The sequence below is a fragment of the Phialemonium atrogriseum genome (genome assembly GCF_030411735.1).
Source record: "Phialemonium atrogriseum strain 8032-3 unplaced genomic scaffold QBC33scaffold_8, whole genome shotgun sequence".
In the NCBI taxonomy this organism is placed as follows: Eukaryota; Fungi; Ascomycota; class Sordariomycetes; order Cephalothecales; family Cephalothecaceae; genus Phialemonium; species Phialemonium atrogriseum.
In genome coordinates, this window is record NW_026848145.1 from 339258 (window position 1) to 351988 (window position 12731).

The 12731-nt window shown below is 56.4% G+C and overlaps 6 protein-coding genes across 6 annotated transcripts; 3 read left to right on the forward strand and 3 right to left on the reverse strand.

Annotated features, from left to right (window-relative positions):
• Nucleotides 1–1345: 1345 nt before the first annotated feature.
• Nucleotides 1346–1971, forward strand: QBC33DRAFT_513714 (mitochondrial intermembrane space cysteine motif-containing protein MIX17; the record flags this gene model as incomplete). Its single annotated transcript, XM_060426001.1, has 3 exons — nucleotides 1346–1539; nucleotides 1652–1883; nucleotides 1939–1971. The coding sequence occupies 3 exons, from the start codon at nucleotides 1346–1348 to the stop codon at nucleotides 1969–1971; spliced, it is 459 nt and encodes a 152-aa protein (XP_060284992.1).
• Nucleotides 1972–2074: 103 nt separating this feature from the next.
• Nucleotides 2075–4093, reverse strand: QBC33DRAFT_533649 (UBX domain-containing protein 4). The gene is made up of 5 exons (XM_060427481.1): nucleotides 3777–4093; nucleotides 3671–3723; nucleotides 3494–3612; nucleotides 2332–3430; nucleotides 2075–2255 (listed from the first exon to the last, which is right to left on the reverse strand). The coding sequence occupies exons 1-5, from the start codon at nucleotides 3865–3867 to the stop codon at nucleotides 2214–2216; spliced, it is 1404 nt and encodes a 467-aa protein (XP_060284993.1). The 5' UTR covers nucleotides 3868–4093; the 3' UTR covers nucleotides 2075–2213.
• A 120-nt stretch (nucleotides 4094–4213) lies between these two features.
• On the forward strand, nucleotides 4214–5823 carry QBC33DRAFT_533653 (surf-like protein). Its single transcript, XM_060427482.1, has 4 exons — nucleotides 4214–4519; nucleotides 4606–5118; nucleotides 5192–5297; nucleotides 5387–5823. The coding sequence occupies exons 1-4, from the start codon at nucleotides 4276–4278 to the stop codon at nucleotides 5484–5486; spliced, it is 963 nt and encodes a 320-aa protein (XP_060284994.1). The 5' UTR covers nucleotides 4214–4275; the 3' UTR covers nucleotides 5487–5823.
• Nucleotides 5345–7278, reverse strand: QBC33DRAFT_606198 (putative histone-fold domain protein). Its single transcript, XM_060432296.1, has 3 exons — nucleotides 6408–7278; nucleotides 5759–6313; nucleotides 5345–5692 (listed from the first exon to the last, which is right to left on the reverse strand). The coding sequence occupies exons 1-3, from the start codon at nucleotides 7178–7180 to the stop codon at nucleotides 5545–5547; spliced, it is 1476 nt and encodes a 491-aa protein (XP_060284995.1). The 5' UTR covers nucleotides 7181–7278; the 3' UTR covers nucleotides 5345–5544.
• Nucleotides 7279–9382: 2104 nt separating this feature from the next.
• QBC33DRAFT_359857 (Rho GTPase protein rac1) lies at nucleotides 9383–10938 on the forward strand. The gene is made up of 6 exons (XM_060423909.1): nucleotides 9383–9574; nucleotides 9651–9683; nucleotides 9752–9810; nucleotides 9884–10064; nucleotides 10145–10377; nucleotides 10455–10938. The coding sequence occupies exons 1-6, from the start codon at nucleotides 9545–9547 to the stop codon at nucleotides 10516–10518; spliced, it is 600 nt and encodes a 199-aa protein (XP_060284996.1). The 5' UTR covers nucleotides 9383–9544; the 3' UTR covers nucleotides 10519–10938.
• Nucleotides 10939–10959: 21 nt separating this feature from the next.
• On the reverse strand, nucleotides 10960–12646 carry QBC33DRAFT_610148 (uncharacterized protein). The gene is made up of 2 exons (XM_060432412.1): nucleotides 11651–12646; nucleotides 10960–11566 (listed from the first exon to the last, which is right to left on the reverse strand). The coding sequence occupies exons 1-2, from the start codon at nucleotides 12472–12474 to the stop codon at nucleotides 11359–11361; spliced, it is 1032 nt and encodes a 343-aa protein (XP_060284997.1). The 5' UTR covers nucleotides 12475–12646; the 3' UTR covers nucleotides 10960–11358.
• Nucleotides 12647–12731: the final 85 nt, after the last annotated feature.

Below are 12731 nucleotides of genomic sequence, written 5' to 3' on the forward strand. Positions count from 1 at the left end.
GGTGCTGCCTCATCCAAACTCCCGTTGTTGGACAAGGCAAAGCTCTATGTATTGACGTCTTATACCATCGAGTCACTTCTATTCTGTACGCCAGACCTCGAACCATCTAGCTTTCCCGACGTACTGACACGCTCCTACAGCTTCACTACGTCTCAACGGCATTGACACAAAGAACCATGCTATCTTCGCCGAGCTGACCCGAGTCAAGCAATACTTTGACAAGATCAAGAAGATAGAAACACCCACCCCTGAGCGCGAGGCTACCGTAGATACCCAGGCTGCCATTCGCTTCATCCGCTCTGATCTCGTAAGTTCTCGTCTAACTGCGCGTGCAAATGTAGTGATACTAATATATTTAGGCTGGTAACAAAGAACTGAAGGATAAGCTTTCGGAGCAGCTTGCCAAGGAGCGCGCAAAGGCGATGCTGAAAACGTCCAAGGTGGCCAGGAAACGGCCAGCGGACGATGCAGCAGGATCTGAATCTGAACCAGCAGCAAATCAGGGCAACCAACCCAGGGGAGCACTACCCAAGAGACCCAGGCACAATGGTTCCAAGGGGAAATGAGCGACGTTGGCATTGCACTACAATCCAGTTCACCCAGAGACGAAGGCCTAACTCTCCCGAGTTACGAACTTCAAGGTTGCCAACCTCGTCTCCTTGGCCGAAGCCCATAGGGTAGTTCAGGCGGCTTTCTGAGTCTCACCGTGGTTGGAAGATACCCATTCAGGATGGCTAAGAGGAGATCAAGAGCTGGACCGATCTTGCCTCGGTACCCAACTCTGCAAGACACCCGAAAGAGTGGCATTACCGAGCGTTGGGCTAGATCATGAAGAGCCCACTTCCGTATTAATGGCGGGAGTGTGCATACACAGGCAGCGACGCAAACTCATGTCTCGATGAGAGATGCAGCCTGTCGAAGTCTGGCTGTGCAATGGGAGTCTATTCACAGCGCAACCGAGTAGAATATATATAATTCATTAAGATGAACCCCCCTCCTCTGGTGGGACATTTACTTGGTTCCAAGTGCCATAGAAGTATCATCGTCCGCCGTCTTTGCAGCAATTCGCGTGCTTGATGCCCCACATATCCAGACCGAGCCATTATCATTTACCATCCTCTTATTGGGTGTCGGGCGCCCTAGTTCTTCCTTGCCGAGCTCGGGACGGGGCCCTGCGCGTCGCCGCCCGCATTCTATTGGCTTCTTTTCCAAATCCAAACTTGAAGCCGAGATCTTTCACCTCCGGTCTCTCCCCTTCTCACCACATTCGCATCAATCGATTCCTCCCCGCCCTCGAACCGCACCTCAACTCCCCCGTCAAAACCTCCCACAACTACCAATCACAATGGCTCGCCAGAGATCAGCCGGCAGGGCTCCTCCTCGCCGCCCCAGCGTTCCCGCCCGCTCGACCCCAGCGCCCACACAGCAGCAGCAGACCCGGCCGGCCACCACCTACGCCCCGACGCAGCAACCCGCCGCGGCGCAAGCACCGGCGTCCCAGGGCCCGGGGCTCATGGGCCAGATGGCCAGCACCGCAGCGTGAGTAAACCCGTCCCATTCCCTTCCCCGATCTCCTTCCTTCCCCTCTTTCTTCCTTCCCACAAGACTTCCAGTTATATATATATACTGACGCCTTATCTCCCCCTTCTAGCGGTGTCGCAATCGGCTCCTCGATCGGCCACGCCATCGGCGGCTTCTTCGGCGGCGGCTCCAGCTCCGCGGCAGCCGAGCCGGCGCAGCAGGACAGCGTCTCGGCGCAGAGCCAGCAGCAGAGCTGGGGGGGCGCCACCAACAACTGCGCGGGCGTCACCCAGCAGTTCACAAAGTGCTTGGACGAGCATGGCGGCAACATGCAGATCTGCAACTGGTACCTGGACCAGCTGGTATGTTTCGAACCCCTTCGGATTTTCGGAAATTGCGCTGACGACCTGGATACAGAAAGCTTGCCAGGCTGCTGCTAGCCCGTACTAAGCACGGAGTAGGTAGGTTTGCTTGGGGGGAAGGTTGGCGGCGTGTATGATGATTCGAAGACAATACCACACTCATCAAGCATCGATGCATTGGGTTGGCGATAGGAATGCATAGCATCAGAATTATTGTAGAATACAGCAGGTGGCACCATTTCCACTCTATAGTCATGGCATGCTTGATAATATTTTCCACCAAAACTCCCATGTTCCTTTCAGGCTCCTGATCTTCTTCACTTCAAGCTTCTAATCCTCTTCCACGTCGTCCTTCCTCGGTTCGAAGTTAGTCTGCGCGCCCAAGGTTAGCAATGCTGATCTGAACAAACGCGTGGAGAGGAACGATGGCCCAGGGTCTGCAACATACCGAGTTGCCGTTGTAAAACTGCTGTTCGTTCCGCCGTTCTCTCAGGGTCCTGAGCTCCTTGATCCGGGCCTCGTCAAGGCCAGACGCCACGGCGGTCTGTTCGCGACCGGCCTCCGGTGCAGGATGTTGACGGGGCGGCCCGCTGGTGCTGAACATGGTGGTGAAGAATGCGATGACATTGGCAATGAAGCCATTGATTAATGCTAGGATGAAGGCAATGAACCTCGACACCGGGTTTCCCCCTGACGCGGCATATGCCGCCACCGCAGTCTTGGATGCCGGGACAAGGATCAGCGTCGAGGACGGCGTCAGCCCCAGGTCCTGTAGTGAGGAGTCCTCTTCTGTGATATCGATGTTCTTGTTAGGCAGCGGGGTCAGCACCACCTTGAAGGTATAGGGATGCTTGTCATCCCCGCGGTTTTCGTCGACCCATTTCCTGACGTCGGCCCCGAGGCGGCTACCGCTGGGGAAGCGATTTCGTAAGGTGGAACCATCAAAGAGCCGGACCTGGAGGAAACAATGCTCGCTGGATCTCGTGGTTGCGGGCAGCGTGCTCGACAGTGCCGGGGAAGCGGTCTGCTTGTCTTGGTTCTGAGCCTCCAAGGCCAGCTTCCTCTCCGCTTCCTTCTCGGACTGGCGGGCCTTGCGCGCGGCCTTGTCGTCCTCAATGGCCTGGAGAATCCGCTGCCGCTCTTCTCGCGCCTCCTTTTGCCTCCGCTTCAGCGACTCCGCATGCTTGGTCTGGGCCTCAGAGCCTCTCGGCTTCTCCCCCTCCGCCGCTTTGGCTTTGCGGCGCAGCTTGGCCTCTTCGGCTTCCTTCTTCCGCTGCGCCTCCAGCCTCGCGGCTCGTTCAGAGAGGAGAGTCTGCACGGTGCTGGGTTCTTGCTCCGTCGCTGACGAGGGCGTGGCCTGGCCGGAACTCTCCGTGGAAGTGTTGCCAGTTGGCTGTGCACTGTCCGGTACCTGGGAAGGGACACCCCCTCCAGAAGACGGTGCCTGGGCCGAATCATCGGCTGCCGCTGACAGCGCGGTGCGCGCTCTTGCCACAAAGTCCTCCTTGGACACCTCGGGAGCGATGTACTCTTTCAACTGGCCATTTCTAGCACCGTATCAGTCCAGCACTCCTTGATATCCACCGGTAACTGCAGAGTTCAGTTCTTACTTGATGATAACGACAGTAGGAGTCTTGGGCAGTGGAAAGATTGCGGCGAGATACCCAGCCTCAGTAGAGCCAGCTTGTAGGCGAAGGGTGATAGCCTGGTCTTCTAGAGGGACTTTCAACTGCAGTTTTGTTAGGTCCGGAGCCCGCTATTGATCGCATCAATTTGCCGCAACTTACAGATTCATCGGCAAGGAACTCCGACTCCCATCGTTGACTCTCGGCCTGGTCGTCTAGGTAAACACATGAGTTTGAGTTGCCCTCAGCTATCATACACAGTACCTACCTGTGACGAAGCAAACCACGGACTTGGATTGCTGAAGAGCCGCCGAGATGCCTTCCTGAAGAGTCCCTTGGAAGAACATGGTCTCAGTCATATTCAGTATAGTGGAACCGAGCAAGATGCACGAGGTTAACGAGGCTAAAGCGTTTCAGTGACACTTTGTGGAAGTTGGCAAATTGCAGGATATATGAACTTCGAGTGTTGTAAGTGTACGTTATACACAGAGAGAGCTTCTTTACAGTGGTATAAGTGCAGGTTAGGATGGGTCCTCAGAAAGCTGTCCACATGTCGGACTGTTGTGGCTCTGGCTCGTAAGGCCACCACCCCTTGCAATGATTTAGGTTAGGATTGCCAACCAATCATGAGCCAGCCCACCCAACTAGCTTCGTAGTTGGATGCGACCTTGTACGCAGCAAAGCTCGGGCTTCCACTTTGTTGAACAACGCCATTATCAAAAGCTGCAATTGAAGGCCCGGTATCGAGTGCCTAGGTTCAGGCAAAGATGAAGTTAGTTGGCGAGCTTTTCAGATCTCTTCAGAGGCAACGGACGACAAACTTCCTCCGCAGCCGGGTGTCGAAACCTTTTGCGTATACACCTACCGTCCGGCCATGCCGCACCATCACAAGCTCCCCGCGGCGAAGCGTGAAGCAAGCCGCCGACGATCCCAGCTTCTCCTCGATCGTTGACAACCCCCCCGAACTCGTCCGCTCCGGCCGCCGCCACGGTCCCGGTCTCATCATCCTCGGTACATCCCCCTTCCCCCCTCCCAATCCAAAGCCAAGCACCCGGAATCCTAGCCTCTCACTAACTCGCGTACGCCCTCCCCCCCAGCCATCATCCCCCTGACGGCCTTCGTCCTCGGCAGCTGGCAAGTCCAGCGCCTAAAGTGGAAGACCGACCTGATCGCCAAGTGCGAGGACCGACTATCCCGACCGCCCCTGCCGCTGCCCCCGCAGATCGACCCGTCCGCCGTCGCCGACTTCGACTACCGCCGCGTCCTCGCGACCGGCCGCTTCCGGTACGACCGGGAGATGCTGATCGGGCCGCGCATGCGCGACGGCGAGGCCGGGTACATGGTGGTGACGCCGCTGGAGCGCGACGACGGCGGGAGCACCGTGCTGGTCAACCGCGGGTGGATCGCCAAGGACAAGGGGGACCAGCAGGCTCGGCCCGACAGCCTGCCGACGGGCGAGGTGAGGGTCGAGGGCCTGCTGAGGGAGCCGTGGAAGAAGAACATGTTCACGCCCGACAACAGGCCCGACAAGGGCGAGTTCTACTTCCCGGATGTGGAGCAGATGGCGAGCCTGACGGGCAGCCAGCCTGTGTGGATCGAGCAGACGATGCGTACGACGACCTCCTGTGCCGCCTGAAAGGGGGGGAGAGAGAGAACACAGATGTATGGCTGACACTACCACAGACCCCAGTATATTACAGGTCTACGACTATGTGGATCGCGGTATCCCGATCGGGAGGCCAGCAGAAGTAAACCTGCGCAATAACCATGCGCAGTATATCTTCACCTGGTATGACCGCTCCATCATTAACAAGACTCTTCCCCGCCCCTGCCCCCCTCGCCTCCGTCCCGGCCCGGACTCGTTGCTGACGGAAGCAGGTACGGTCTTGCTGTAGCAACATCGATAATGTTCTACATGGTGGCGAAGAAGCCGCCGACCGACGTGGCTCGGCGCGTTCGGATGAACAAGACCTGGTAGTCTTGGTACACAGGCTGGGAACCTCGGATATCAACTCTCCTCGAATCCACATTACGCCTCAGCCCTGATCCGCCTCTGAAGGTTTAGTCTTGCGTCCCTTCTTCAGGGGCGCTGGCGGAGGCATGCGAAGCTGTTGTAGCAGTTCCCGGGGTAGGTGCCGTTGCGCTAGGGAAAACGGCGTTGTGGAAGAGCCGATCTGGCGCTGTCTGGTGAAGGAGGGTGTCAGACATGTATTAAGTCGGATCGAAAAGATACCCATATATGTAACATACCTTCTCATCAACGTGAGCATGTCGCTCTCGTCGATCGTCTTCCTCCCCGCATGTTTTGCGTAAGCCTGCAGATCGTCGCCCAGTTGCTCAAAGAACCAGTCAGACGCCTGCATCACCGCGGCCAGGGTATCGGAGCTGATCTTGCCTCTGGCCCCGCCCGACTGCGCAAAGGTCTGGGCAAGCCGCTTTACCACCCCAGCAGGCAGGGACGGGTAAGGGATGCCGTGCTTCGAGGTCTTGACGCCCGGTTTCTTCTTTTTCCTCCGCTGTGCGGCATCCGCTCCTGCCGTTGCCGTCTCCATTTCAAACTGCTCTTGGACGTCCTCCTGCAGGTCCTCTTGAACAACATCGTCGTCGTCGCCGTCGTCATCTTCTCCGCCAGAATCGAAGTGCGCCGTGGGATAGTCGTCAAATTCTGGAGGCTGCTGAACCGGCGAGCGTAACTCCTCGGCTTGCGCCGTAATCACGAATGTGCTCTCGTTGCCCTCCACGGGTACAGCGATGCCAAAGTCGCTTTCGCGCGCTGTCTCGCGCCGGGCGTCTTCTTCGTCAATCCTAGCAGAGAAAAAAATTAGTTGGGCTCAGCCAACAGCCCGGAGCATGGGACACGCCCGGGGCATGGGACACGGCAGGGAGTTTTTGTGTTTACCTTTCGTATGTGACGTCCTCCTGCGCATCAAACATAATCCCATCCTCGTCAATGGCATGCCGAGGCGGGAAGAAGGCCGAGTCGATCCCGACATCGTCGCTGCGGAAGGCGTTCTCGGCGTGGAAATCGCTCACCCGGACGCTCGCGAGGGACAGCCTGTTAGGCGCCTGCTCGCTGAGCGCGCGGCGGGGCATCTCGATGGACTGCATCGTGAAGTTGTCGTCCTCCAGGCCGGCGGAGCGATGCGGCCGCAGGTAGCTATCATCGTCGTCGTCGACGTCGATCGGCAGGGACAGGCGCGGGGCCCTGAGCGGGCGCTCGTCGTCATCCTCGTCCTCCCAGAGCACGACGCTGGCGGCGCTCTCGGACTTGACGGCGGTGCGCGGCGACGACGACGAGGGCACGGGCCGCGACTCCTTCGCCAGGAGCCTGCTGAGGCCCCGCAGGTCGTCGCGCGGGGTCTCGCGCTGCGCCCGCAAGCTGCGCCGCCGGTCGCGGTGCGGGGTGAAGATCGCGGCTCGCCGCGAGTCCAGGGCGCGGATGGCCGCCCGGCCGTGGGGTGTCGTGGCGGCGTTGACTTTCCTCCCCGAGGCGGAGAGCCCGGCCTGTCGCTGGAGGTTGGCCGTGTTCCGCCCCTGGCTGCCCGGCGTGCGGATTGAATGGCGGCTGGGGGGCTCAGCGCTTATCGCTCGCCGGCCGGGCGTCACAATGTTGAAATGCGACATCTGGGGGGTCGAGGTCTTGCCGTCGACGTTTGGAGAGTCGTTCTCCATGGGTTACAGGTCATGCGCCTCCGCAGTAATCCAGAACAGTAACAATACGGTTGGGTATTTGCCCTGATGTGCCGTTGCTGTTGAAGCTTATCAAGAATCGAAGCTTGACGCGCTGGACGCGTTTGTCGGAGGTAGCTTACGTGGAGTTACAGATAGGCACACTCCACTGGCGTGGAGCCCAAGAGATCTAAGGTTTAGCTGCTTATGTCATCCAAATCCAAGCAACCTATTGGATGGAAGTCGGCTGTGGTACTAGGGTACCTAGGTACCTAGTTCAGGTACTTCGGAAGCATAACCACCTCATCCATGTAAGGAGCGGCCCGTGGATGGTGTTTCAAGCCAGTGGAGGATGACTTCGAGTTTAGAGCCGCGGAGTCGAGGCGCATACATAGGGAGACAGTACTCGCCCAGAGTGAGAGAAACACACCAGCAAAACGCACTCTGAGCAAATCGCATATCATCTAGGTACGGATTATAGTAGGTACCTAGGTAGGACCACCAGTTCCGGCGGTACATGTGCATATGCAAAGGTGGGGGAGTCGCTGAGGGTCAACCCTGGGTCTGTGTGTCACGGAACTTAGCCCAACCATGTGCGTGCCACGCACGGAACCGGATCTGACTCTTCTAGCTTGCCCTCGGACTCTTGTTTGCCCTCGCTCGCCCCCTGCCGCACAAGGCTCGTGGGTGGGGAAGACACATGGCATTCTACGAGTACGGATAAGCATCCGTAGGGCCTACCTCGTCTACTGCGCTGGGGGAGGGGGAGAGGAGGGGGAGGGGTTGGGCGCGGGGGGTTGTTCAACATTGGAGGGCTAAAAACCGAGGAGATCAGCCCTTCGTCGTTGCTCCTTCTCACCCCTTCTGGCAGGCAGGCGTCAAGTCAAGGATTGTCACAGGCTCTTATGGAAGAGATGAATCAAGGGATGGATGTTTCCGACTTGACTAGGTAGCCCCTAGGCCGCTCCAACTGCACGAGGTCTTCGCAGGCCGTTCCATAGGAGGGGCGTTGTTACAGGACATGCATCAAACGGCGCCTGAACTCGAGGTCGGTCTCGAACCACGATGCCATCGAGTGGCTCCATTTCCATCTCGTGCCTCCAACTTATTCCCACTTTTGGAGTGTTCAGTAGCAATGCTGATTGGGCTGGATTTCCTGTTTCAACACCCAATCGATGGCAGCATCAAGTGAAAAAGGCACGGACAACATGGGCAATCTGTCCCAATCAGCATTATCAGCCAGCCGCCTTATATCGGCCTGCCTCCTGAGACAAGCCTCCATTGGAGCCATGGCAAGCGATCCGTTTCCCACTTTAAGACGAGCCTCACTCGGGCAATTAAGTCATCCCAAGGAACTTAGCCAATTCCAACAGTAAAGTTCCCATTCCCAAAGACTGCCAAGACACACCAGGGAGGCCGATGTTTCGAGCCTACTGCGTACTTGTAGCACACACACCCACTTGCCAGGCAGAGTGGCAGCCATCCATGGAGGTACAAAGTAGAGACACCATACCAGCATTGGGCTCTTGATTTATATGCAGTCGATCGCTCCACCTTGATTGAGTTTGAATCTCTGGAGCTTGCCCGACTTGGCTATCAAAGTACCCAAAGTAAGGTACTGTACCTACAGATCTGCAAAGGGTGGGCCGGGCACCTTGCCGGCGGCGAAAGTACACACCTAGGACATAAAGTACACAGTAGGAAGGTAGCTTGGGTCGGATTGATAAATATTTGAGGATATGCTAGCAAGCTAACCTAAATAATGTTGCTTGCTCTGCTTCTCTTTTTATATCTTTTTTCTGTATAGCAATTCAGGACCAGTTAGTTGAGATGAGAAGTGTTGGTGTTAGAATGCGGAATGGCATTAAGGTACATGTAGTGTGCAGGTACCATCCAGGGTGAGGTCCGTCCTTGGGCCTGCCCGGTCTGCCGTCCAACCTCCTCACAGCAGGGAGCTGGGGTACATGTCGGATGGTGCCTGCACCTGTGCACCACCACCACCTCCAAGCATATCGAGGTGCCATTTTCCCCCTTCAACTCCATCCATTTGACACCCGGTTCTCCCTCCCCTGCGGCACCAATCCGTTCCAGTCTGTGTCAAAACTCCTTCTGGCTTTTATGCTGGCATCCACCTAGCTCCTACTTGGACAGCTGTTTTGGCTGTATTTATCTGATTTTGCGATTCCGCCAACACCAGCTCTTGCCCCCATCTTGGTCTCTACCATCGCTCACCAACCGCTCACCTCAACCCGACCGACTACCCGATATCCGACCTCGGCCATTCCAAAGGAGCGCTTCCTGCCACATCACACAAAATCACAGCAAGGCTCAAGACACTAGCTTCAAAGGGCTCTCTTTGAACACATCATGGCTGCTCCTGGGGTTCAGTCGCTCAAGGTTTGCCAGCACCGCCTGATTGCCTTTCCTCAAAGCAAGATCCCCAGCTAATCATAGCTTTTTTTTGCCTTGTTAGTGCGTCGTGACTGGCGATGGTGCTGTCGGCAAGGTGAGCAGAGTTTCCATCCCTTCTTTCTTGATCGCAAAGTACAATCGCCGAACTGACACAATCAATAGACATGTCTGCTCATCTCCTACACAACAAATGCCTTTCCCGGCGAATATATCCCCACAGTGTACGTCCGATAAGCCTCCCAAGAAATCTCGCCACCCTTTGACTATGTCCTGACATTCGGCTGTGTTACCCAGATTCGATAACTACTCGGCAAGCGTAATGGTGGATGGCAAGCCCATCAGCCTGGGTCTATGGGATACTGCTGGTCAGGAGGACTACGATCGTTTGCGACCACTGTCATACCCGCAGACCGACGTCTTCTTGATCTGTTTCTCCATCGTTAGCCCACCTTCCTTCGATAACGTCAAAGCCAAGGTCAGTAAAATCCTACGCTGGGGAAACGTGGACCGTGGACCAACATGGGAACAATGAGAACTGATGGCGGATACATACAGTGGTACCCCGAAATCGACCATCACGCGCCGAACATTCCCATCATCTTGGTCGGCACAAAGCTCGATCTGCGAGAGGACCCTGCTACCCTCGAATCGCTGCGACAGAAGAGAATGGAGCCTGTATCGTATGATCAGGCCCTCATGTGCGCCAAGGAGATCAAGGCACACAAGTACCTCGAGTGCTCTGCCCTAACTCAACGGAATCTTAAAAGCGTCTTTGATGAGGCCATCCGGTAAGTCTCCAACCACCCCCTCTTCCGGCCTATCGCCGTCGCCAGGGAACATACCTATCTAACTGAATTCTTTCCAGCGCTGTGCTTAACCCACGGCCGCAACCCATCAAGGCCAAGAAGTCCAAGTGCACTATTCTGTAGAAGAGAATAGTGTCACCCTACAGCTCCAGCTGAAGCAGCAGCAGAAGGCGCCTAGGGCAAATTGTAGGCATCTGGGCTGTCCTTTCTGCTGTGCCCACAACTCTCTTGTTGCCCTGATATCCACGGCCGCTGGCGTTTCCGGATACATGTTCTTCTTTTCGCCAGCCTCTCACGGCGAGACAGGAGAAGAACAGTACTTGGCATCGGCATTCCGTGTGAGGCAACTTCCACTCCAAAAACACAGCATTTCCCGGGATTTTTGCAGATCATAAACACGAGGACACCGCTGCTGCCGCTCCTTTCTCTTGCTTTTTGCATTCCCCCGCCTATACTCCCATGTTCATCGTCCTTCTGCAAATCAGGTTACAGGTGTCGGTATTTGGCTTTGGCTTTGGTTGTTCCCGCTGCTCTTTCTTTCCAGGGTAGTCAGTACATCTGCATCACGTCTCAAGAAGGATATCCCGCTTTTTCTGTAGATAACTCTGCATACCCCCCCGGCTGGAGGGATGAGTGAGTTAGTTAGGGCCGGGCGGGAGAGACGCCGGTCACAACTTTGAATGCGAAGAGATTTTGTTATTCTTGATGAAATGGAATTGATAAAGAAGTACCGAAGCTCCAACTTTTCTTCTCCCTGCCTATGCCGTGATCTTTTTTATATCGGTGGGTATCGATATCAACCATGCGTTCCAGCAAACTTCTTACCTCTTTGTAAGAAGACATTTACCAGTGATGCCTGTCTGTGCTTGAACGCCTAAAACGCCAAGCACATCTATCTCTGCTCAACATCCCCTTTTCGACATGCCGGAAATCGTCTCTATAACAAGATGGCAACATCACCAATCACTTCTGATGCGGGACCCTACCCCGTCGGCTGGGATGTATGCTGTCTTCCTCCTTGGCCTCCGGCACCTCCGTTGCCGTCGCCTCCTTCGCCTTCTTGTCCGATTTTCCTTCCTTGGCCTTTCTCGTCCGCTGCTCATTCAGCTTCTTGTTCTTCTCCTTGATCTTGTCAACTCTGACCGCGGACTTCTTCCCGCCGCCTCCGGCACTGTGTTTGAGGGGAAAGACATGGGTTAGCTTGCAGGGTTCCACACAGAAAAGACACACGGAAGGAAGTGGGGGGGATACGCACGTCAGCTCAACATTGATCTTCCTAGCAGGCGACACGTTGTCGGAGAAGAGCGAGTGGTGGAATCGGTCGAGGCAGGTGCGCATGTGGTCGTAGCGGCCGAACTCGACAAAGGCGACGCCGCGCGACTTCTTGGGGTCGTCGCGCTCCGTCAGCACGCGGACGTCGGTCGGCGCCAGCGACGCAAAGTGCGCGCGCACCGCGTTCGTCGTCGCCGTGTACGGCAGGTTGCCCACGAAGCAGATGAAGCGCGTGCCCTTGACGCTCCCCTCGCCCTCGCCTTCGCCCTCATACTCCGGTTGCTGCTCGGCCGAGTTGTCGCCGTCCGTGGGAGCGGCGTTGTCCGTGCCGCCGTCGGCCTTGGCGCTCTTGCTCTTCTTTCGCTTCTTCTTGTCCCGCTTCTCGGTGGAGGCGGCGGCGGTGGTGGGCTCGGCAGCCTCGGTGGTTTCGGCCTCGTCCTCGGCGGAACGTTTCCTCTTGGAGGACTTGTCCTTCTTCGAAGACTTGTCCTTCTTGGAGGACTTGGCTGGCTCCGCCTGGGCTTCGGCTTCGGGCTCGGCTTCGTCTTCAACGGGGCGCTTTCTCTTGGAAGGCTTGTCCTTCTTCGAAGACTTCTCTTCCTTCGAAGGCTTGTCCTCCTTGGAAGGCTTGTCCTCCTCCGCCTCTCCAGTCGCCTCAGCTTCGACGGGCAGCTTTTCCTTGGGGGCCTTGTCCTTCTTTGAGGACTTATCCTTCTTGGAAGACTTGTCCTTCTTGGAGGGCCGCGCGAGCTTCACATCCCCATTGGCCGCTTCCTCTGGGCGCTGGGTTTTCTTGGATTCAGCCATGGCCGGGTGTATGGTTTCCCGGAATAAGAAGGGAATTGACTTCCTTCTCTGGCAGGAAAACTATTTAGCTTCTATCTAGCTAAGAGGGAGGAATTGAAAGGACCAACGTACGGAATTGGTCGCCTCGGAGGAGATGGCCTGGCAGTCTAGACAGAACTAAACTATTTTTTTTTCTGCCGCTCTCCAAAGGCGGAGAAGACAATCAAATAGTGGGGTTGGGATGCATTGCACCGCAGTGGTCCAGTAAATTCCGCTGC

Excerpts from the sequence above, each read along its gene's own strand:
- QBC33DRAFT_533649 (XM_060427481.1), bottom strand. The coding sequence starts at position 3,867 with ATGACTGAGACCATGTTCTTCCAAGGGACTCTTCAGGAAGGCATCTCG. Across the intron at positions 3,724-3,776 it reads CGTGGTTTGCTTCGTCACAG|ACGACCAGGCCGAGAGTCAA; the intron begins GTAGGTACTGTG and ends GTGTTTACCTAG. Across the intron at positions 3,431-3,493 it reads CCTACTGTCGTTATCATCAA|AAATGGCCAGTTGAAAGAGT; the intron begins GTAAGAACTGAA and ends ATACGGTGCTAG.
- QBC33DRAFT_533653 (XM_060427482.1), top strand. The coding sequence starts at position 4,276 with ATGAAGTTAGTTGGCGAGCTTTTCAGATCTCTTCAGAGGCAACGGACG. Across the intron at positions 5,119-5,191 it reads GTGGATCGAGCAGACGATGC|ACCCCAGTATATTACAGGTC; the intron begins GTACGACGACCT and ends ACACTACCACAG. Across the intron at positions 5,298-5,386 it reads GCGCAGTATATCTTCACCTG|GTACGGTCTTGCTGTAGCAA; the intron begins GTATGACCGCTC and ends TGACGGAAGCAG.
- QBC33DRAFT_606198 (XM_060432296.1), bottom strand. The coding sequence starts at position 7,180 with ATGGAGAACGACTCTCCAAACGTCGACGGCAAGACCTCGACCCCCCAG. Across the intron at positions 6,314-6,407 it reads GAGGACGTCACATACGAAAG|GATTGACGAAGAAGACGCCC; the intron begins GTAAACACAAAA and ends TTTCTCTGCTAG. Across the intron at positions 5,693-5,758 it reads ATGCTCACGTTGATGAGAAG|ACAGCGCCAGATCGGCTCTT; the intron begins GTATGTTACATA and ends CTCCTTCACCAG.
- QBC33DRAFT_359857 (XM_060423909.1), top strand. The coding sequence starts at position 9,545 with ATGGCTGCTCCTGGGGTTCAGTCGCTCAAG. Across the intron at positions 9,575-9,650 it reads CTGGGGTTCAGTCGCTCAAG|TGCGTCGTGACTGGCGATGG; the intron begins GTTTGCCAGCAC and ends TTGCCTTGTTAG. Across the intron at positions 9,811-9,883 it reads GGCGAATATATCCCCACAGT|ATTCGATAACTACTCGGCAA; the intron begins GTACGTCCGATA and ends TGTGTTACCCAG.
- QBC33DRAFT_610148 (XM_060432412.1), bottom strand. The coding sequence starts at position 12,474 with ATGGCTGAATCCAAGAAAACCCAGCGCCCAGAGGAAGCGGCCAATGGG. Across the intron at positions 11,567-11,650 it reads AAGATCAATGTTGAGCTGAC|TGCCGGAGGCGGCGGGAAGA; the intron begins GTGCGTATCCCC and ends CCTCAAACACAG.